General features: G+C 40.5%; 1 protein-coding gene across 5 annotated transcripts in view; it reads right to left on the reverse strand.

Moving 5' to 3' along the window:
• The window catches only part of LOC144600602 (ecto-NOX disulfide-thiol exchanger 2-like), a 155,560-nt gene that overhangs the window by 57,235 nt on the left and 74,488 nt on the right, over nt 1-23,837 (reverse strand). For 3 of the 5 annotated variants that reach the window (XM_078412379.1, XM_078412380.1, XM_078412381.1), the window contains 5 exons: nt 23,383-23,526; nt 14,201-14,335; nt 6,510-6,665; nt 2,644-2,850; nt 1,915-2,148 (listed from right to left, as the gene is read on the reverse strand). In XM_078412379.1, coding sequence (XP_078268505.1) covers nt 1,915-2,148; nt 2,644-2,850; nt 6,510-6,665; nt 14,201-14,335; nt 23,383-23,452 — 802 coding nt within the window. In that variant the 5' untranslated portion in view covers nt 23,453-23,526. Of the gene's footprint in view, nt 1-1,914; nt 2,149-2,643; nt 2,851-4,501; nt 4,595-6,509; nt 6,666-14,200; nt 14,336-23,382; nt 23,527-23,837 lie in introns of those variants that run through there. The other 2 variants (XM_078412382.1, XM_078412383.1) reach the window with 2 other exon arrangements.

A 23,837-nucleotide genomic window follows, 5' to 3' on the forward strand; every position in this document is an offset into this window, starting at 1 on the left:
CTAGCTAGAATTGTAAACAATCTGCTTCACAAAGGAATTTTGTTTGGGTGTCGGCAAGATTTAGAGTTCAATGCCACAATTTGTTACGGTCCGATTCTGGTGGCTGCCATTCCCTGAAAATCAGTGACTAATTTCTTTGGGGCGTTGGAAAAAAACTGCAGATGCTGGTATAAATCGAAGGTAGACAAAAAATGCTGGAGTAACTCAGCGGGTCAGGCAGCATCTCTGGAGAGATGGAATGGGTGACGTTTCAGATCGAGACCCTTCTTTGGGGGCTGTGCCTTTTTGACTCGTTTCCCTTTTGATTCATTTTCCAATGTGAAAAGTAACCATACGGTACCCTTACAAGAACTGTCTGTGACCATCCTAAGAGCTTAATTAACCCAAATGGTATAACCACTACATTAGTCTAACCCTTTGCCAAGGCAGTCCCAGGAGATCTGTTTACATACTGACTTTCATTGGAGGGTAACAGATGGTCCATCTTGCAACAATACCTTGCAGTATCCAATTATGCTGTGGTTTCTGCACTCCAATTTGCTTAGTTAAGGTTAAATGATTTTTCTCAGCAGGAAATTTCATTCCCTTTTCTACAAAAAGAGTGTAATCTTTTTATTCTGACACTTAAGCATCTGCTCCTTTCAATAGTCCTCAACTTGAATTATTTTCATGGCTCAATTATAATTATCATTAATATCGAATTCAAATTGACAATTTCTCAGTTTAAACAGGCAATAATTATGTGATCCAGATCCTATTTATTACTTTGTTGTGATCCTTAATTGTTGTCAGATATAGCAATGCTGGGTTTCCTAAGCTTGAGGCCATTGTTGCAAGGAATTAGGTGCCGTTCAGCTGGCCATGGACTGCTCTTTTGGAGACTAATGTTTTTTTTAATTTCCCAGTGGAAGAATTGGTAAAATTGGCAAATTCACAAGGAAAATGTATTTCTGGAGGATTTTGTAGATCATCTGCTAATTTGAGATCTTAAGATCATTTCTGTGAAGGTCATCAGTCGTGGAAAATTTAGCAGAAATAATAGTTGTTATGTAGATATATGTAAAATATTTATCTTCAAGGTTTCGTTGTAGTTTATTATTGGCGAACATGGGTAAAATGTAAAGTGGGATCGACATTTGCTAGGTATAAAACTTAAGAAATCCAGCAAGGTGGATGTGCAAAAGGTAATGGACTTGCAATTCTTTTCCATAGTGTATCGTTTTCACATGCTAACTGAATATGATTTAAAATTAATTACAAAATGTCATTGGGTACTCTGTTTACTTTTAACATTTGCCTCAACTTTCTGTCATAAACCAGAAGGTATTGAACCACAATCAGTGAGGATACATGACAAAATAACCTCCACAATAATGCACAACACAGATGCCTCACAAGGATATGTTCTCAGCCCCCTAACTATACATATAAACTCATGATTGTGGGGCGAAATTCTGCACTCATTTGTAAGTTTGCAGATGAAACCAGTGTAGTGGGCAGGTGCTTGAACAATAATGAGTCAGAGTACAGGAAGGAGGTAGAGCTTAGTGACATGGTGTCAAGATAACCACCTCTCCCGCAATGTCAGCAAGATGAAGGAGCTAGTTATTGACTTCAGGAAGCAAGGTGGAGGTCTTGTCTCAATCAGCATCAAAGGTGCTGAAGAGGAGATGGTCAAGACCTCACAGTTCCTAGATGTAAATATCACCAACAATGTGTCCTGGACCAACCACGTTGAAACTACAGCCAAGAAAACATACCAACACCTTTACTTGCTCAGAAGATTAAGGAAGGTCAGCATGAATCCAATGATGCTTATTAACTTGTACAGATGCAATGTGGATAGCATTCTGTGGGATGCATGACAGTTTGATTTGGCAGAGCTTTGATCACAAATGCAAACTTATACATTACCTCTCAATTTTTCTGACAGTGTAGTACTTTCATGTTCTGAATAATGCACTATGGGTGGAGGTGAAGGAAGTCGAAACCTTTCTTCCTCTACTCTTCGTCGATGGCGTTCCGCTCTTGCCATCATACGCTGTTTACATTCCCATTCATACATGTCGTCCCTAGCTTGAGCAAAGTCAACGTGAAGATGTCCTGTGTCCTTCTTATCAGTGCTGGAACCTATTCTTATTCGGTAACCTATCAAGATCCAGGAGTGGAGAAAATATTCACACAAATTACATAATTTGCACAAAGGAACCGCTAAATGAAACAGTTGATCAAATGACACAGAAAATACAATGACAAATCTTATCAACTTAATTTCTGTCATGGTATTTTATTTCATTCTGTCTGATTCCATCCTTTTGCAATATTTTCCTTTAAATGAATATCGTTGATATCATAACTGGAAATGTTACTGGAAGAATCGATGATACCAAAGCATTACACAAATGCAACTGACAGAGTTTAGTCTAGAATTGCTTTTGACAAAATCACTGAAAATTATGCATTAGTAAGTTTAATTAATCTTGATCTTTTTTATAATTGCAATTTTATGAACTAGATTCCTCCTTTAAGCTCCAGAAAAAAAATGTTCAAATGTCAAATGTTTCGAAACCATGGAAATGTCCATGTTAAAAAAAGCCTTAAAACAAAAAAAATAAACACTGTTATGAAATAAATTAAAGTTACCTGACAAGAAAAGAGCTTTGTCTACGAAACTTTCATGTGAAAACCGAATATGGCAAAAGTTCTTTTTGCTTTTACGAATGGCTATTATTTCACCACACTGTGCAAAAACTTCAGTGATCATTTCTTCTGAACCGTTTTCCGGTAAACCACCAACAAAGACAGTTTTGCATCCTGGAGGCCTTTCACGCACAGCCGGAGGAGGAAGATCTAGATTTATTTAAAAAAAGCTTCAGAACTTTAAACTGTAGGAGATACAGACATACAAAACTTTTTTTAAAAATCAAAAATCTACCCGAAAATTATAAAGCAAAAAAAAAATTATCTGGCAACTTGGAATTTGATTCATGTGAAGTCCAACATACCATTAATTTGATATTTGTTCATTTTGTTGATCTTGTACTATTTGTTAGCAATACACTATCAATTGCTACAGTTGCAAAGTTAAAGATGAATCAAATACCATTTTGGTAGCACGGCTAATAGCTTCTCACGCAATCTAGGCAATGACACTAAATAAAGCCATCGGAACTCCAGATTGTGCACTAGCATGATCTTAAACCACAATAGTTTAACTGTAAAGAATGTTTTCTATATGTTATGCATCAACTTTTTTTGCACAGATATATTTATAAAAGGATGTAAATAAATAAGCCCAAATTTATTTATTGGGAAGAAGAACTGTGCACTCTACTGTAAGAAAATAACTGCAGATGCTGGTACAAATCGAAGGTATTTATTCACAAAATGATGGAGTAACTCAGCAGGTCAGCATCTCAGGAGAGAAGGAATGGGTGACTGAAGTGCACTCTACTGGATAGGCTTGATGAGATGGAGTACGAGGATATAGTGACTAAGTGTGTTCCTCTCAGATGGTCTGGAGGGGTACCAAGAAACCCATGTCAGTAATTTCAAACCCAAAAGGGAAGTTGTACAACTGCCTGAACAGAATAGGCGAGATAAGTCTTTAATCGGATATTTTTCAGAACTGATAATTCAGTTTTAGGATATGAAAGAATAATCAGATTCTTTCAGCTGGAGATGAACTTGTTTTCTCAGAATACTACTCAAAGGCAATTTAAAGACTTATGGTGTAGGAAGGAACTGCAGATGCTGGTTTAAACAGAAGACTTAAAGACTTATGGTGTCTATTGCTGGAGATAAATCCCATTATTCTAAGTCAATTGCTACTATATTCCAGGCAGCATCTCTACACTCCTTTGGATTACTGCACACTTTACTCACCAATTCATTTAACCTTTTTACTGGGCTCCACTTGTGACACCATATTGTCAATACCCTGATAATTCATGCAACTAAAGGGTTGATGCAAGTTTTTAAAAATTGTTGTGTTTCTTTAAACTTTGACATATTGATTGCAAACATATAGTCTTTAAGTTACAGCTGTCTTCCTTGTTGTACCTATAACATTGTGCCCAACGGTATGTGCACAGAACATGGAATGGGTGCAGGATTTGCCTCTTGTGTATGCCTTTTTTTGGAAGACTTCAATTTTTAGTTATTATCTCTTGATGAAAGTTTACTGTACCTTTAACCCCATTTCCTCTTGCAGTAAAGATTCCTGATGTTCCTCGTTGCACTAAATAAATGTTCTATTACATGCTTCAATTCCTCCTTAGCGTTAAAAAAATGTATATGGATCAGTGCAGTGCAAAATTGTTCCAGCAGTTGGGGAGAGATCAGATTGCCAATATCAAAATGCCCAAGCCACTAACGGAAACTGCTGCCACCAAATTGTACCAAAGCCATTACTTAATGGCTCATGCATCGCACATGTTTCAGGACGAGCATGTGGCTGGAGCAATGGGCAACAAGAAAGATTTTAACCACCTACTCTTACTGTTCAATGGAAAAGCAGCATGCCTGCTTGGCATCTCATCCACCGTCAATATTCATTTGCTCCACTACCAGCTCATCTTGGCTGCAATTTGCACTATTAACAGAAATGACTATTAAAGGTACTCACTGCCATCTCACACCCTGAATACATAACCTCTAACAGCAAAAAGGACAAGGGTGGCAGACACATCTGAATACTACCAACTACAGATTCCTTCCAAATTTCTCATCACCCTGACTTGGAAATATACCATTGTGGCTTCATTACTAATGGTATCAAATCGTGGTACTCCCTTAGAAAACAAGCCAAGGAGTACATTCAGGACTATGACAGAAAGATTTTTAAACACCAAGTGTACCTGATGAGATGAGAATTGGCCATCCATAGTGGAATCAAGGGATATGGGGAGAAGTTGGGCACATGTTACTGATTGTGGATGATCAGCCATGATCACAATGAATGGCGGTGCTGGCTCGAAGGGCCGAATGGCCTCCTCCTGCACCTATTTTCTATATTTCTATGTTTCTATGGACGAGAAACAGATCAATTGTACGTTTACTGAATGGGAAGATCAACAGGCATAATGGTCTACTGTTTTTCTATTTTCAATACTTTTATTTCATAAAGTGCAAATGCTAAAAGTAGTGCAGTTGTATTCAAAGTGTTTAATTTGATTACACATCTAGTTTACTTATTCAGCAAGAGGAAAGATTGCAGCGAACTAAGATGAGTCAACAGGTGATTTGTGAGGTTAGTAACTTGAACACATCAGAGAGATAAATAATTAAAAACTAAACAATTTATTTTGAAAGACATATCTTGTACACTTCTAAATGTAACTTTCAAAATTCCGGTAAAACATAAGGACTGAATGAACAAAAATGGCATCGAGATGCAATAGAAAGGTCAACAATATCAACAAGACTGTAAGGAAGGCTTTCATAATTCAATAGACAGGTTTGTTTCATTTTATCTGTACCTTTTTCCACTATCAAATTTTTGCAAAAATTGGATCACAATCAATTTACATTTGTAAATCTGAGATTGTTCAATTGATTAAAGGGCTATTTCAGCTTACTTTCAATTAATTATAAAGATACCAACAACCAATGTTATAATGTCATACGGTTTCTCAACTCTTATCAAATAAAACAATGACTTTTCAACAATTGAATACAAGCAAAACAGGAGGTAGGATATGTGTCACTAATGTAAAAAATGCACACTTTACAATGGAGAGATAAAACAGGGCGCTATTACTAAAATGTACACAAAATAATGATGTAGAAAACATATTTTATATACATGGTGTCATGATACCAAAAAAATATTACTGAATGTTTTTGACAAATATACTGATAAAATGTGTGCATCTTTGGCTAAGCATTTCCTGTTGTCTATTTCAGTGCTATCTGATCAAAATATTGTGAAACTGATTGGGCAGATTGAGAGAAACTGTTTCTGCTGGTTGTGGACTAGTGATATGGGCTTGAAAATCAAAGTAGAGTTTATTCAGCAAAGAAGTTTGTAAATAGCTAATCGTAAAGAGACTGATGCAACTTTGGAACTTTATTCCACAAACAGGAATTGACACAAGGTTAATTGTTAACCTTGTTGATAGATTTTTATATCAATGGGTTAATACAAACATGGAGAAAAGCAAGTATGGGGAAGGTCACAGATTAGCTCACGATTTTACTGAATGGCAACGTGTGCTGGAGATGCTGTATGTTCTGTTGCTACTTTTCCTAAGCATTTCAATAGCATGTTGGACTTCTATGTCACTCCACTGAAACAAGACTTATGTTACCCACATGCAGTTCTTTGTGTTTTGAATTGGTCTACTGAATTTAAGAGCGACATTTAGAGTTTGGTGGACCAAGTTGCGATGAATGATTGGGAACTCATTGGTCAAGAGTAACTAATCAGTGAGATGCTAACATGGTAAATGAAGTCAACAATAGAACTTTAAATTGCTATTTATGAACAAGCTGTTTCTCACACTTACTTGGATTTGGAGGAAAAAGCGTACAGATTTTACAGTGGATGATCTCCTTCATAAGAAACATGTCTTGAGGAATTGTACGAGGGACAATGCCCATTCCAGGCATCATTGGGTTAATTGGTGGAATGCCAGTCATCATGCTAAGACCTCGGTCAAACTCTGGAAAAAGGGAAACAGAGTGTGATAATTTTCTCATTATTTTGATACACCAATAGCATCATTTAAAATGCTAGTCCAAAATCCTTGTCCTCATCTGCAAACCAAAACTTGCTCTCTGGCATTCCTACTGTCGTAGTTTCATTTCCGGGTGTTAGACGATAATCTGCTGAATCAACTCCACATCTCTTCTTCCTCCTATTACCTCCAATCTCAAACTTAAACCCTGGGAAGCACATCCCACCATTGTTCATCAAAATCCTCCCCCTGTCATTGGGGATCATTGACCTCAAGAAGGACTATACAGAAAATCTGTGTACAGAAAACCCTCATTATAAGACTATGGTTTAGTTTAGTTTAGTTTATTGTCACGTGTATCGAGGTACATTGAAAAGCTTTTGTTGTGTGCTATTCAGTCAGCAGAAAGACAATGTGGGTGGGAGGGGGGGGAATGGTGTACGTTATTTCCAATTGTTCGCTATAATCATGTAAGACATTATCATTGTATGTAATTCAAACAAAGAACTGCAAATGATTAATACGAAAAAAGACGCAAAGTGCTGGAGTAACTCAGTACGTCAGGCAGCATCTTTGGAGAACATGGAATCTGTGAAGTCAGGACCCTTCTTCAGACTGATTCACTCTGCTGAGTTACTCCAGCATTTTGTGCCGTTTCTCTCTACAACTAGGCGCCAAAAGCGCTGGTCTGCATCGTCGAGTCCTTCACCATTGGTGCAGCTGTTGTTGCAGCTCACGTTGTAGCCTCTGACAGGACAGGCTTTCTTCAGGCTGCCATTACCAACTGGATGCGCTTAAGTCACCGAAGGGCTCCCTCCCCTCTCATCCATCACTTTATCCACTTCCTGCTCGACCACCACCTCCTCCTTCTCCCCCGCAGTCGCTGACATGCTCCATATTGGAAGATGTCAGCGACTGAGAAGGAAAGGAGGAGGCGGCAGCGGTGGAGAGGGAAAGAGGTCGAGTGGACAGAGCAACGGGGGTGGAGGAGGCAGTGGAAGGGGGAAGAGAAAAAGAGGCCAAATGGATAAACCGACGGCCAACAGAAAGCAGCAGTAGGTGGGAGGGGAGGAAGAACCACGGTGACGAAGCGCGTCCATGTCAGTGGCAACGGCCTGAAGAAAACACTGTCGCCAGGAGCTATAATGGGAGCCGCAACAACAGCTCCATCAATTGGACCATGCAGTGGTGAAGAAGGGCTTGCTGATGCAAGCTAGGGTTGGCATTGGAAGCCAGGGATGGCGTGTCGGTGCGAGCTGGGGTGGCGGCAGCAGGTCTGTCTGCGATAACCAAAATACGTTATAAAGGGGTCAATTAAAGCAAGGGTTTACTGTATTAATGCAAGTTTTGGTATTACATTATTTAAAAAGGAGTTCCCAAAATCTGTACTGTAGCCAGCTCTCAGCAAAAGTTGCTCTCATTTTAATTATTATAGTAGTGGCAGAAATCAGTTATGTCAAGAAAACATCCCTATAATTTTAGTTTCTTGCTGAATGATCCTTACCACTCAAACTTCTAAATACAAAACAAAAACATGCTAGGTTTTGACAACAGTTCAGTGAGGTGCTCAGAATATAATAGGGAGCAGTTCTAGAGAAGGTAAACTGACCCAGCAGTAAAACCCCAGTCTTGCACACTAAGCCAGCAATGCTGCATTTGTTCAATTAAATGGAAGATAATGATCTTCCTTCATTTTCTCTGCCATCAAACTGCCATTCATTATGACTCTCCCTTTTCTATTTCATCTTACTTTCATTATCCTAGGCCTACCTGTCCCTGGTGGGTGTACACCTAAACTGCAACCAAACCATCTGTTCTTTAATGGCCAGCCCTAATTCAATTACAATTGCGACTGCCAATTTTTGATTACAATCAATTATGGCTTAATCTTTTTTAATTCAATGAAACCAGCACTAACCTAATTCAGTATTTCTAATTTTAGATTCCTCCTGTCCTTGTCCCTAGCAAATTTAAACCCTACAATACCATGGTTACTATTTCCTAAATGTTAGTTCTCTGATATTTGCTACACTTGCCTCAGCTAGGTGCCAGAACCAAGTACAAAGCTTCCTTTCTCAGTGTTGGACATTATCAACCCCCCAACCTCCCCAGCTATCACTCGCTAGGCTTTGTTCTGCCCTCCTCCTTTCCATCTTTCCCTCCTCCCACTACCACAATCCGTTTGAAGAAGGATCCCGACCCGAAACATCACCTATCCATGTTCTCCAGAGATGCTGCCTGACCATGTGTCTTCAAGTAAACCAGCATCTGTAGTTCTGTGTGTCTCCAACTCCATGTGGCTAATTTCTCCAGGGGCTCATCAAATTAAACTTACTTTTTGGTATAAATAGGAACCATTAGATCTTCCATTTCCCAGAATCTGATTCAATCCAACAGTTTGCTACTTTTTTTTCTGGTTTCATCGGCCTTAAGCATATTGTTTCACCTTTCCATTGCTATATTTCGATTCCCACCCTTGCAAAAAATTAGATTGTTGAGGTGCTATTAATTTTATGTAGGTTCCACCTATGTCAGTATCAGGACCAAAGCCGTAGAAATTTAAAGACCCATCTGAAACAGTCTCTTCAGCCAAGCATTCATCGACATTATCTTCTTTAATGATCAGGGTAACAATGGTAAATAGAGAGAATCCTTTCCAAAGCAAGCCTCAGTGCGATTTTATGTAACTTTTACACACGATTCCCTGCTAAAGCAAACAACATTCAGCTGTAATGCTTAAGACAGTAGGGAATTGTGACATTTATAAAGGTCATGCTGACCTTCATTAATTCAGTAGCATGTTGATCACACACTGTCAGATTACATAGCATCCTTCTATAATGAAAAAATAAAATTGGAAAAAAGATTGTTATTATCATCATTGGGAATCTAGCTTTTCTTTGTCCCTTTTCAGTATGAATCAATCTACTTTGCACAAAAGTTTCACAAAATCAATATTCAATACAACAAATCATGTTGCAATACCTATTTTAAATGTATATTTCTAGATCGTTTCAAAATAATGACAGCAGGATACAATTTTAGCACTCCAATTTCCCTTTCAAGGTTTTTGAGTTTATGGTGTGAAACAAAAGGATGAATTCACAGATGATTCATTTTTTGTTGTAAATATAAATGGCAAAATAAGTTGAGACCAAATGAGTTGGAATTTAAAGATTAGTCTGTGTACATTATTAAAAGTGGTTCCTCTGACAATTTGCTGATTCTGACAGTTATTTAGAAATAAAACAATTCAGAAAACTAATATATTTTAGCACTAGAATTGGGTTGGTTCCTCAACACCAAAAAATAATATTGGGATTCTCTATGTAACTGGATTACTGTCTTCTCTTTGTCTTCTGCAGTTTACAGTAAACATTGCCTCGCAGAAGTTTTTGGGGTTGTGAAGTCTATGTCACCATATTCTTTACTCCATTTCTAATAAACCTGCAGGATCTGTTGACAAGAACCAGCTCTGTTCCTTCTTGAAATCTCTTGAGGTATTGTTTTCCATTGTAAACATGTCAAAGGTTAATACTGTTGGAGGATTTTGCAGAAATGGTAAGCAAGCAGAAATACATCAACTGTTCACACTTCATTATTGAGTTCTAACTCAAGACTTTACTTTCTCTCTTGCCACATGGCCTCCCTACCCCTTGCAAATTCCTGTAGCAGACAGAAATTCAAGCTGATTTAAAGTATGCTTGAACCAATGATAATGTGTGATTATTTAGGTATTCCTTTCTGTGAATGTGTATCGATTATAGTGACATCAATAACTTATATTCACGACTATCAGTCTTTAACCTTTTTTTTAGTTCACAATGATCAAATCAAATCCATCACATTTGTTTAAATAAAAAGGTATGAAAACACAACATCATCACCAACAATATGGTACTTACTATTCCTATTTTATTAGAAGCCCATATACAGGGATTTATCAGAGTTTACAAAAATTTATTACCTTTAACTTTGCGTATCTGTGCAGATACAATATCTCATAGGAAAATTAGGTGTTTTAGTTAGAATATCCTTTTGGATAGTAAATGCTTCTTTACCTAGTTTAGTTTGAATGTTCTCTGTTTATCATAAAAAAGCATTTAGATGGACTTCTTAAACTCATGAGTTTAATTTTTTAACCGTTGGCTTACATACAAACATGTGAATAGGAGCAGACATTGGCCACTCCCTCTCTAAGCTGCTCTGCAATTTAATAAGACCAAAGCTCATTTTACTGTAACTCCTATCCCACATTCCTAACCACCTCGGGTAACTTTTCACCTTTGCTTATAAAGAATCCATGTACATCTTAAAAATATTCAAACCCTCTGCTTCCAACATCTTTTGAGAAGGAGAGATCTCAAGATACAACATGCTGAAAGAAAATAATTTACCATTTGTTTAAAATGTGAACCCCAGTTCTTGATTTGCTCACACGAAAAAAAGGTTTTTACTCTGAATAGATGCCTCAGAATCTTGCACTCTTCAATCTATCTCTCTCACTTTCTTTTAAACTACCTTTTTTCATAAGACACCCTGCCCATTCCAGGCATAGTCTCATAAACCTCTGAACTGCTTCCAATGCATTTAGAATGTTTTTTTGGCCCCTCTCAACATCAACGTGCTACGCAGTGCGGCGAGTCGGGGCCAGCGGCGAGGGGAGGCCAGCGGCGAGGTGAGGCCAGCGGCGAAGCCGGGGCCAGTGGCGAGGTGTGGCCGGGCCAGCGGCGAGAGGAGGCCAGCGGCGAGGTGAGGCCAGGCAAGCAGCAAGGTGAGGCCGGGCCAGCGGCGAGGTGAGGCCAGTGGGGAGGTGAGGCCGGGCCAGCGGCGAGAGGAGGCCAGCGGCGAGGTGAGGCCAGCGGCGAAGTCGGGGCCAGTGGCGAGGTGTGGCCGGGCCAGCGGCGAGGTGAGGCCAGGCCAGCAGGAAGGTGAGGCCGGGCGCGGCGAGGTGAGGCCAGTGGGGAGGTGAGGCCGGGCCAGCGGCGAGGTGTGGCCGGGCCAGCGGCGCCACTTTTAAAAAATGTGCTCAAGGGGAGCGTTCCATGAATACAAATGATTTAAAGGTATATATGTTGAATAAGCCATTTGCAAATATTATTATTAGATCAGTTTTAATCAGAGTTCTGGAGAAATGTTTTCACAATTACTCTGCAAGGGTGAATTATCTCAAGAATAAGCCATGATCAGTAAGAGTGCTCCACTGGAAGCAAAGTTGAGAGGTCTCTTGACCCAAATATATCTGTCTCTTCACCCTCTCTCACACCATTGTTAAAGATCTTAAAGCACACTGCAAAATGCCTCATTTGCCCACTCCTAACAATCTTAATCAAACTTTGAATTAAATGCAATTTTCAGATATATTCAAAATATATCCACATTTAAATGAGGCAAAAGAGAAAGCTCTTACTACTTATCAAGTCTGTTTAAATTGTAAAATATTTAATAAGAAACTATTTTTCAAAGCACTGACTCACAGCAGTGAAATTTTAGCATTGACAGTTATTTATAACAGTCGAGTATTAACATTTTGAAACTGGACAAATTCCTAAAAATAGCAGCAAAAAAAAAAGATCAACTTAAATATGATTAGGATAAGAACTGGGAGAGTTCTGCAAAGTAACAGTAACATAGAAAAAGAATAGTGGAGGCAGAAAAGACTGCAGATTTTGGAATCTGTAGCAAACAAAAAGCTGGAGGTATTCAGTGCATCATGAAGCATGTGTGGAGGGAAATGCCCGGTCGACATTTCAGGTACTCAGAAACATAGAAAATAGGTGCAGGAGGAGGCCATTTGGCCCTTCGAGCCAGCACTGCCATTCAGATGATCATGACTGATCATCCACAAGCAGTAACCTGTGCCTGTCTTCTCCCGATATCCCTTGATTCCACTAGCCCCTAGAGCTCTATCTAACTCTCTTTTAAATTCATCCAATGAATTGGCCTCCACTGCCTTCTGTGGTAGAGAATTCCACAAATTCACAACTCTCTGGGTGAAAAAGTTTCTTCTCACCTCAGTTTTAAATGGCCTCTCCTTTATTCTTAGACTGTGGCCCCTGGTTCTGGACTCCCCCAACATTGGGAACATTTTTCCTGCATCTAGCTTGTCCAGTCCTTTTATAATTTTATACGTGTCTATACGATCCCCTCTCATCCTTCTAGATTCCAGTGAATACAAGCCCAGTCTTTCCAATCTTTCCTCATATGACAGTCCCTCCACCCCAGGGATTAACCTCGTGAACCTATGCTGCACTGCCTCAATAACAAGGACATTCTTTCTCAAATTAGGAGACCAAAACTGCACACAATACTCCAAATGTGGTCTCATCAGGACCCTATACAACTGCAGAAGGACCTCTTTGCTCCTATACTCAAATCCTTTCGATATGAAGGCCAACATGCCATTAGCTTTATAAGAAAATAACTGCAGATGCTGGTACAAATCGATTTATTCACAAAATGCTGGAGTAACTCAGCAGGTTAGGCAGCATCTCGGGAGAGAAGGAATGGGTGACGTTTCGGGTCGAGACCCTTCTTCAGACTGAAGAAGGGTCTCGACCCGAAACGTCACCCATTCCTTCTCTCCCGAGATGCTGCCTGACCTGCTGAGTTACTCCAGCATTTTGTGAATAATGCCATTAGCCTTCTTCACTGCCTGCTGTACCTGCACGCTTACTTTCAGTGACTGATGTACAAGGACATCCAGGTCTCATTGCACTTCCCCTTTACCTAATCTGACACCATTGAGATAATAATCTGCCTCCTTGTTTTTGCCGCCAAAGTGGATAACCTCACATTTATCTACATTATATTGCATCTGCCATGCATCTGCCCACTCACTCAACCTGTCCAAGTCACCCTGCAACCTCCTAACATCCTCTTTGCAGTTAACACTGCCACCAAACTTTGTGTCATTTGCAAACTTGCTAGTGTTACTTCTAATTCCATAATCCAAATCTTTAATATAGCGGCACTCCACTTGCCACTGCCTGCCATTCTGAAAAGGACCCGTTTATTCCTACTCTTTGCTTCCTGTCTGCCAACCAATTCTCTATCCATGTCAATACCCTACCCCCAATACCATGTGCTTTAATTTTACCACCTAGACTGAAAGAGAATTGCCAGTATAAAAAGGTGAGTGGAGGGGTGGGGCAAGTGCTGGCAAGTGATAGGTGGATACAATAGACAGAATACAGGTGAGGAGGGGTCCTTACCTGTATCCACCTATCCCGTGGCAGCAATTTCCCCTCCCCTGTGCTCTACTCTTTATACTGGAAACTTCTTTACCATTTCAGTTTAGATGAAGGATCTCAACCCAAAATGTCCACTTTCCATTTCCCTCCACAGAGTCCCTCCAGCTGTTCTCTTTTTTTTTTTGCATGAACTACAGTGCTTCTTTAGTCTCATTTCAGTTCTGACAAGTCTCTGACCTGAAACATCAATTCTGTTCCTATTCCCACAGATGAGTCTGACCTGCTGAGTATGACCATTTTCCCGTTTATGTCATGCAAAAGGTATACCTGGCATTAGTGGTTGCCCACTCATTCCCATTGGTCCTATTCCCAAGTTGTTCATGGCTGTTGCCCAAGCTGTAGGGTTAGATAATGACATCCCCAGTGGGCTGGAGTCGAAGGCGAGGTTTTTGTAATGTTCTGCTGAAAATGAAGAAGATAAAATATTGCAAGTTCATTGATGTAATTATTCACATGCTAATTAAATGTTAGATCAAATAATTCAAAAAATATTCCTTTCAGACAATTTCCCCTGTAACCATCTCCCTCCACCCCCATCCCACCCTACCAATTCATGTGGTCACAGGGAGAACTTGCAAACTCCGCAAAGACAGTACAAGGTCATGATTGAATTCAGGTCTCTGGCGCTGTGAGCACTACCAGCAGTACCGCACTTGTGCCTAGATCCAGCATGTCTCGGAGCAGCCACAGAATATTTTCAACGGGGGGAGCGAGCAGCCAGAGGTAATTGTGCATATTGGCTCACATGTCATTGGTAGGAAAAGGTTCTGCAGGGTGAATACGGGAGTTAAGCAAAAGGTTAAAAAGCAGGATCTCAGGGATAATATCTCCAGATTGTTCCTGGCGCCCCGTGCTAGTTCAATGGATCAGTGGACATAAATGGTCATAAATTTGTCATATATGCAACTGCACAATGAAATTCTTTCTGCATACATCACACATGCCGGGGCTCCATTTTTGGCTCCATTATTCACAGTCCAAATTCCAATCGGCCTGCATGCTCGATGTACTGGAGCAATTACTGCAAACCAATATCCCTCTCCTCTCCTGTTACATGTACGCTGAAATTGTCACGTGCCACATATCCACATGCCTAAATCTGAGCGATTTGGACAAATAATCTATATAATGAAACTCTCGTTTGTTTGTTCCTGAACTACAGCCAAAACGGTACACGATAGCACGACAATTTTAGGCCCACCTTACTCACCGTCATCCCTTTGGTGCTAATGAGAGGGGAAGGGGGGTGGAGGTTTGATAGAAGGTTTGAGGCTGAGCAGAAAGCAAAGCTACTGTTGTGTTCAGGTCAAAGACTAAAAACAGTTGATATAATAACTACTTTGCAGTGGATGCTGAGTGACTGGATTGTGATTTACTGGGGGTAATAACTGGAAGAATGCAAGGATGAGGGGTTGGTGCTTGGAGGGACAGAAGCTTCTAACAGCTCAATGTTCCAGGCTACAGATGCTATAGACGAGATGGAGGTGGAGATAAAAGAGGAGAGGCAATAGACAATAGACAATAGACAATAGGTGCAGGAGTAGGCCATTCAGCCCTTCGAGCCAGCACCGCCATTCAATGCGATCATGGCTGATCACTATCAATCAGTACCCCGTTCCTGCCTTCTCCCCATACCCCCTCACTCCGCTATCCTTAAGAGCTCTATCCAGCTCTCTCTTGAAAGCATCCAACGAACTGGCCTCCACTGCCTTCTGAGGCAGAGAATTCCACACCTTCACCACCCTCTGACTGAAAAAGTTCTTCCTCATCTCCGTTCTAAATGGCCTACCCCTTATTCTCAAACTGTGGCCCCTTGTTCTGGACTCCCCCAACATTGGGAACATGTTATCTGCCTCTAATGTGTCCAATCCCCTAATTATCTTATATGTTTCAATAAGATCCCCCCTCATCCTTCTAAATTCCAGTGTATACAAGCCCAATCGCTCCAGCCTTTCAACATACGACAGTCCCGCCATTCCGGGAATTAATCTAGTGAACCTACGCTGCACGCCCTCCATAGCAAGAATATCCTTCCTCAAATTTGGAGACCAAAACTGCACACAGTACTCCAGGTGCGGTCTCACCAGGGCCCGGTACAACTGTAGAAGGACCTCTTTGCTCCTATACTCAACTCCTCTTGTTACGAAGGCCAACATTCCATTGGCTTTCTTCACTGCCTGCTGAACCTGCATGCTTCCTTTCATTGACTGATGCACTAGGACACCCAGATCTCGTTGAACTCCCCCTCCTCCTAACTTGACACCATTCAGATAATAATCTGCCTTTCTATTCTTACTTCCAAAGTGAATAACCTCACACTTATCTACATTAAACTGCATCTGCCATGTATCCGCCCACTCACACAACCTGTCCAGGTCACCCTGCAGCCTTATTGCATCTTCCTCACAATTCACACTACCCCCCAACTTAGTATCATCTGCAACTGCAGGAGATGTTAGGTCTATCCATACACTTTCTCTCTCACTTCTATTCAGGGACCCAAGCAGCCCATCTAGGTGAGGGGGTTGTTCACGCAGGGCCGTCTTAACGCATGGGCCTGATGGGCACTTGCCCGGGGGCCCACGAGCATAGGGGCCCCATGCTGATCTGTGTATGTTAAGTGACTTGCAATAAATAAATGCTACTTTAAAAATGTAGGTTCAATAAGTGCTTTTTTCACAACATTTTCAGTCCCTAAGTGCTTCTCACAGCGATCTGTAAGTGCTTTTCGCAACAATGTAGCACCCTAAGTCCATCGCTAAATGCTTTTCGGTAAGTGCTTTTCGCCGGCACGACGGGGGGGGGGGGGGGGGGGCTGGTAGGGAAAGGGGGGTGGGGGAGAGTAACGGTAGGGGCCCCAGTACACTGCTTTGCCCGGGGGCCCATAATGCTGTAAAAACGGCCCTGTGTTCACGTGCACCTCTTCCAACCTAATCTACTGCGTGTTATGCTCTTGATGTAGCCTCCTTTACATCAGCAAGACCAAACATAGACAGGACGATCATTTTTGCGAACACTTGTGCTCTGTCCACCAAGGTCTATTGGAGTTCCCAGTTGTTACCTACTTTAATTCCCCTTCCCATACCGACCTTTTGTGTCCTTGGCCGCCTTCTTTGCTAGACTAAGGCCACATGCAAACTGGAAGACAGCACCTTATATTCTGCTTGGGTAGCTCACAACCCAACGGTATGAATGTGAATTCCTCATGCTCGAGAAAAAACCCAGCCTATGCTCTTCCCCTCCACCCCCAGTTTGTTTGCTCTGCCCTTGCCACCCTGGTGTGCACACATTTCTTCAATCATCTCCCACTGCCCCAGTCATCCTGGTCCTTTCCCCTCCTTCTTCCACTCATCTCGAAGTTCCAGTCCCTTTTATTTAATTATTTTTACTTGTTAATTTGGTTAGTTGCTCAGACAGCTTTATGATAACACTGCTGGTGGATACTGGGCATTTTACATTTTTGATGGCAATACTGAACCTCTCACTTCAGTAAGAACTTGATCTTTGTGGTCAGTGACAATGCTACTGTTTTTCAAGTGGCTGCAAAATCTGGTTGGCAGCAAATGTTAAACCATTAATTTTAATTTGCTATGCAATATAAAGACTGCCCAATTAAGTGGAAAGTAATCAAGCTAGCAAGAAACAAAATCAAAAGAAAAGGAAGATGTCGTTGTCAGTTCACCAATAATCCCTTGCCTGGTCATTTCTGTACTTGCATCATAGCAAGCACCCATCACAGAAATTTTATCTAGCCACCACTCTTTGAAGAAAAAAAGGTTTATATTAATTTAATTATCCGAAAGACCTTCTAAGAAAAAGCAAATAGTGTAAGTCAAGACTTTAAATAATTAATGATAGCCTATTTTGTTCAGCAAAAAGCATAACAGACTTACTACCTAGTAATAGACTCAAGTAATTGGATGATGTCATATCAAAGTTTCAGTTTATGAATAATAATAATAACAATAATAATAATAATGCATTACATTTGTATAGCGCTTTTCTAAAAACTCAAAGACGCTTTACAGGGTTTACTAAAACATAGAAAAAAAAAATAAATAAATAAGTAAACGAACAGAAAAGGAAGAATAAGGTGAGGTGACGGTCAGTGGTTGAAGGCAGTGTTGAACAGGTGAGACTTCAGTGATGTTTTGAATGTGGTGAGTGAGGATGGTCTCTGATGGTTTGAGGTAGTGAGTTCCAGAGGGTGGGAGCAGCGATGGAGAAAGCCCTGTCCCCCCCAGGATCTGAGTTTGGTCCAGATGGGGGGGGGGGGGGGGGGGGACAGGAGGTTAGCAGCAGCAGAGCGGAGGGTACGGGTGGAAGTGTGTCTGTGGAGGAGGTCAGTCAGGTAGGATGGGGCCATGTTATGGAGGGCTTTGTAGGTCATGAGGAGAATTTTGTACTGGATTCTCTGGGGGATGGGGAGCCAGTGGAGCTTGTAAAGGACAGGGGTGATATGGTCACGGATCGGGGAGTGGGTGAGAAGACGGGCAGCGGAGTTCTGGATGTATTGGAGTTTATTGATGATTTTTGAGGGTGAACCATAGAGGAGGCTGTTACAGTAGTCCAGACGGGAGGTGATGAAGGCGTGGATGAGGGTTTTAGCAGCTGTGGAGGAGAGGGACGGACGGAGACGGGCGATGTTTTTGAGGTGGAAGAAGACTGTCTTGGTGATGTGTTTGATGTGTTTGTCGAAGGAGGGTTTGATCAAAGATGATTCCAAGATTCCGGATGTGAGGGGAGGTGGATACTGGGAAACCATCAATGTTGAGGGTGAAGTTGTGGGTGGATTTGGTGAGCGTTTTTGGTCCAATGATGATGATTTCAGATTTGTCGCAGTTTAGTTTGAGGAAATTTATTTGAAGCCAAGATTTTATTTCAGTGATGCAGTTTGTCAGGATAGAGTGCATGGTGGTGGAGATTGACTTGGTGGAGATGAGGAGCTGGATATCATCGGCGAAGCAGTGGAAATTGAGACCATGACGGCGGATTAATTGACCAAGGGGGAGCAGATACAGGATGAAGAGGAGGGGGCCAAGAACTGAACCTTGGGGGACACCTTGGGGGAGGGGAGCGGTGGGGGATTTGCAGTTATTAATGGAGATGAACTGGTGCCTGTCGGAGAGGTATGATTTGATCCAGGAGAGGGCAGTGCCGGTGATGTTAAAGGTGGTTTCAAGTCGGGTGAGGAGGATGGAGTGATTGATGGTGTCAAAGATGGCGCTGAAGTCGAGTAGGATGAGAATGTTGAGGTTGCCAGCGTCAGAGGAGAGGAAAAGGTTGATAATGAGTCAAAGACAGTGATTTTGGGTGTTATGGTAGGCAACATAAATTGAAATTTATTTAATTATTGTCTCATCAGTTGAAAGGGCAACTACGGAGAACGGTGCAAAGGTTATACCCACTTATTTCTCTACTAGAATAAAAGAAACGAACTAGCACGTACATTTCTTTGCAGATATATGTGTCATCTATTTTGTCTATACTTGCTTTGAAAATTTAAGATTGTCACCAGTCGTTTGCTGAAGTTTATATTCTGGCGCTGCCATTGCCACATTATTTGGTATGGAGGCATGCTATTATGACAATATTTGCTTCTGATATACGTGACAATGTTGTAAAGTCAATAATTTAGTTGATCCATATCTGCTGCTGTCCTCTCAGGCCTACTGTTTTATTGCCAATGTCATGGCACCTTACTATACTAAGCTCAATCCAGAAGGAAAGCTGTGAGAAAGGTTGGTGGTGGTGGTGATGGTGGTGGAGGTGGGGGGGAATATCAGATCCTATAAAATGGTGACTGTCTGATATAGAAAAAACTCAAAATAATTTATTCTCTCTCGGCACTTTAAATTTCATTTCAGTGGAAGCAGAAAACTGCCCCATAAAAATATAGAAATAAAAGTAGAATCCACAACTGATTCTCCCTAATGGGAATGATTCAAAACGGGTCTTTCTGGTCAAAACCAAGTATCCATGAAACAACCAAACTGGACTCAAGCATAACTGCAATGCCAAGGTCTGGCATGATCCTCATTCTGCCATCACCATCATACAATGGGTCCAACTCCAATTTGATTCAGTATACAAGAGCATCTCATGAGTCTCGACCCAAAACGTCACCCATTCCTTCTCTTCTGAGATGCTGCCTGACCCGCTGAGTTACTCCAGCATTTTGTGATACCTTCGATTTGTACCAGCATCTGCAGTTATTTTCCTACAGAGCATCTCATGCGGTACATTAAAATGTGGTGCAAATGCAACTGCACCTGACTGAACACATGCTATCAGGTCTATTTCCATTTATACCCCTTGGTTTAGATTTTGTCTTCTTCAATCCAAATGAGTGGGGTGACAGTATTATTATAGAGATCTGCCATTGTATTGGCAAGTTGCTGATAACAAGTGTCATTAAAAATGAATGCACACAATATGGGAAGCCACCCTGTAGATTGATTTTTTAATTCGTTAATTTTCCTTAGCTTCATTACTGACATGCAAAAACTGTTTTGATCCCTTGTTTTATCTTAATTTTCCTTTGCCACAATGTTTTATCCTATTCCTCTATTGGCAAGTATTACCAATTCCATCTTTAATGGATCTCCATTTCCTTTAATACCAAAACATAGCAAACCATAAGAACATTAGTGGTGCTAAATTCTGCTCTTCATGTTTTTGCACTGCAGCGTATGAGGTTTACAATTAGAAATGTGTGAAGTTACTTCTGCTAAATGAGTAGCATTATGACAATAGCGATTAATGGGAAGTGTGGAAGATGGTACCAGATGTTAGTATTGCGCAAAACATTTTATCACTGGAGCTGCTTTCTGCATAAAGCAAATTTGTGTTCTATCTCAACTGTTTTCAGCATCATGCAAAAACTAAAATGTCAATCTTATTATAACCTTGCAAATGAACATTTCAAATGAAGCCTTTGTCCACCTTGTCTAACGAGCACTACAAAATAATTTGCGATGATCAACTGGATGCAAAGAAATTCATCATCTTGGTCACTTGTGGCATTTCTATCCAGTTCATTAGGAACCACATGCTCACAACAAAGATTAGGAAAATATGAGCAGCTCAGCGTCTTTCTGATTGTCATTTCAATCCCTGCAGTGAATGCCATTCGGTTCCTGATTGTTTCTGTGAAACTCGGAGTGACTGTTTTCTGATGATATATCTGCACTTTTGCACACTGAGATTATTACTACAGTGCTGATATGTAATCTTATACAGAGAATTATAAATCCTGCTCACTCGCCCTCAAATATAAACAAAAAAACTGCAGTGCTCATTCAAACGATTTTACCCAGCAGTGTTTCAAATTAGCATAATTTGAATGTGCCGGCCATCTCTCCTTTTATAACAAGATCAGCAAACGGTTATAGAAGCAAGCATAAAATACAAGAAACATTTTCATATGTTAATTACCATAGAAAACACTGATTTGTAAGATGAGACAGGGTCTTTACCCATTTGCAAACCTTAAAAATAAGCTGTATAAATTAACCCGACACACTGATAACATTCTTACTGAGCCCAAATTCATAACTCCCAAGTGAATCAGTATCAAAACCTTGAAAACTAAGGAAATGTTTAATCATACAAAAATACATAATGCTTCACTTATACTGTACAGGATTATGAAAAGTAATCCAAAGATAGCAAGTCTGGCCTGCTGTGTTATACAATGAAATCTTGGCCTCAGCAGCATTCCAGGATATCAAGGAAAGGACTAGTGTACGGGTGATCACTGGTCAGCGCAGACTTGGTGGGCCGAATGGCCTGTTTCCATGCTGTATCTCTAAACTAATACAATGACAGTTTTCAGATGTTTTATGGCACCACAACATAAATTAAAATATTTTTTAAAATAGTTAAATATGCTTAAAAACTTGGAAGGAAACTAAAATCATGAAAAAAAAACTTTTCTGCTTTGGGGACCTAGAATCCCCAGTAAAATGATTAGGGTTACAAATCCTCCACTGGCACTAATCTGGAGTCCAAGAATCAGTACATGGTCATCAGTATTAAGTTGTGGCTTCCATCTTTAACTCAACATGCTCCTATGTCCTGGACTTGTTGGCAAATAAATAGATAAATGTTGTTGGTTTCTTTCCCACACAGCAAGGTACTTACCAAAAGAGAACAAGCAGGAAAATGGAGCCGAGGCCAAGATCAGATCAGTCATGATCTCATCAAATGTGAAGTAAATACAGGAACTTGGATCCTGAGGCATCGTGTCCTGCTCCTGCTCATTTTTGTTATGTTCTTATCAGCAGGGGCCTTGGAATTTGTACCACAGGAGAAACTGGGGCAACATTTTCCTGGAGCTGACTCAAGGGAGAAACTGTCAAAGGCTTGGAAATTGATTGTCTGTCTAATCTTTTTATTCTAGCGATTATATGGAGCAAGAATATAACATATGAAATGAGAAAGATAAAGGTGGTTATTTTTCGCTGTAGTATTATCTATGATTGCCCAAGAAAAAGTCTCCAATATAATTTTTTCTTCTGACTGCAAAGCTTCTCCATTAATGAATCCTTCAGTTCATAAAACAAACCGATCTGCTGCTGGTGATGAAGTGGGAATTGAAAACACTGACCCATTTATCCACGATTCACACATCACAACTGAAGGAGAACAACAAAAATGCTACCAGAAGCTGTGCATCAACATGATAAACTGCTGTCAGAACTGGAGTCTACAATGCCTTCAAACCGATAGCCAGTTTTATTCAAAATTGAACACGTCATTAAGAGGGCTTAATTCATCTCAATTAACTGCAGCGCTCTACTGATACAGATTTTCAGGAAGGATAGCCATTAATGTTTCTTCCACCAATCTCGGCTTAAATGGCTCATAAAGGCTCAACTTCAAGATAACTCACTATTGCTCCCCAAATAAATTACACTTCTGCAGGAGGCCAACAATAAAGTCAAACACAGATTTCAATAAAAGAGGGAAGACAAAATAACTGCCGCTAAAATAACAGAATAAACAGTGTACATGCAGTTATGACAAAGAGGACAATGATAAATACAAAACAGCATAGTGGTGCATTACTGCAATGCAATCTGAAGTCGTGCAAAATAATACTAAAGTGTACTAATGGAAAAACTGACTGAAGTAGAGTTATGAGTAAGTGTATGTGACAGGACCTCTTGGATGGGGGTGTGAGACTTTTTCAGTCTGAGGAAGGGTCCCGACCCGAAACGTCACCCATGCTTTTTATCCAGAGATGCTGTCTGACCCGTGGAATTACTCCAGCATTTTGTGTCTATTTCCTTTTGAATAATATGCACAATTAAGTGAAAGCTGTGCCTACTAACTCAGGCACATTAATCTTGTAGTTTTTGGCAAAGAAGCAATGCCATTACATTTGAAGATATTTTCTCAATTTCTTTAAGTGGATGAGGAAAGGCAAGTCATTTTGCCATTACCTGTAAATATATTGTTCAGTTTCCTTTTCATTCCTGATGGGTTGCAATGATCAATGGAGCATTCTGTCATCAGTAGGTCATTTGAATTGCTAACCTGTGGAGGTTTGTTGTTGTTTGCCGGGTCAAAGGGCAACTGGTTAAGCCCTGTAAAAGTCAGAATAAAGGTAGCACATCAAGCTCTGACAGCAAGGAACAGATTCGTTAACTAATGTTAAAGGAGAAATCTATGCATCAATACATCAGATAACGTGTTGGAATCATACAGAACAGATTACAGTTAAGCCCATTCTGCCTGTTTTTCAATTAATCTCCCTTAGTTTGACATAAACCACATGAGGTAATGGATTCAGTTCTTCTCTTGCTTCATATCAAAAGAATGTGCAGCACCAGGCCATTTGCCTCCTCCTGCTCCATCGTTCGATAAGATCACGGTTAACCTATCACCTCCACTTTGG

The sequence above is a fragment of the Rhinoraja longicauda genome, chromosome 15, assembly GCF_053455715.1.
Source record: "Rhinoraja longicauda isolate Sanriku21f chromosome 15, sRhiLon1.1, whole genome shotgun sequence".
Classification (NCBI taxonomy): Eukaryota; Metazoa; Chordata; class Chondrichthyes; order Rajiformes; family Arhynchobatidae; genus Rhinoraja; species Rhinoraja longicauda.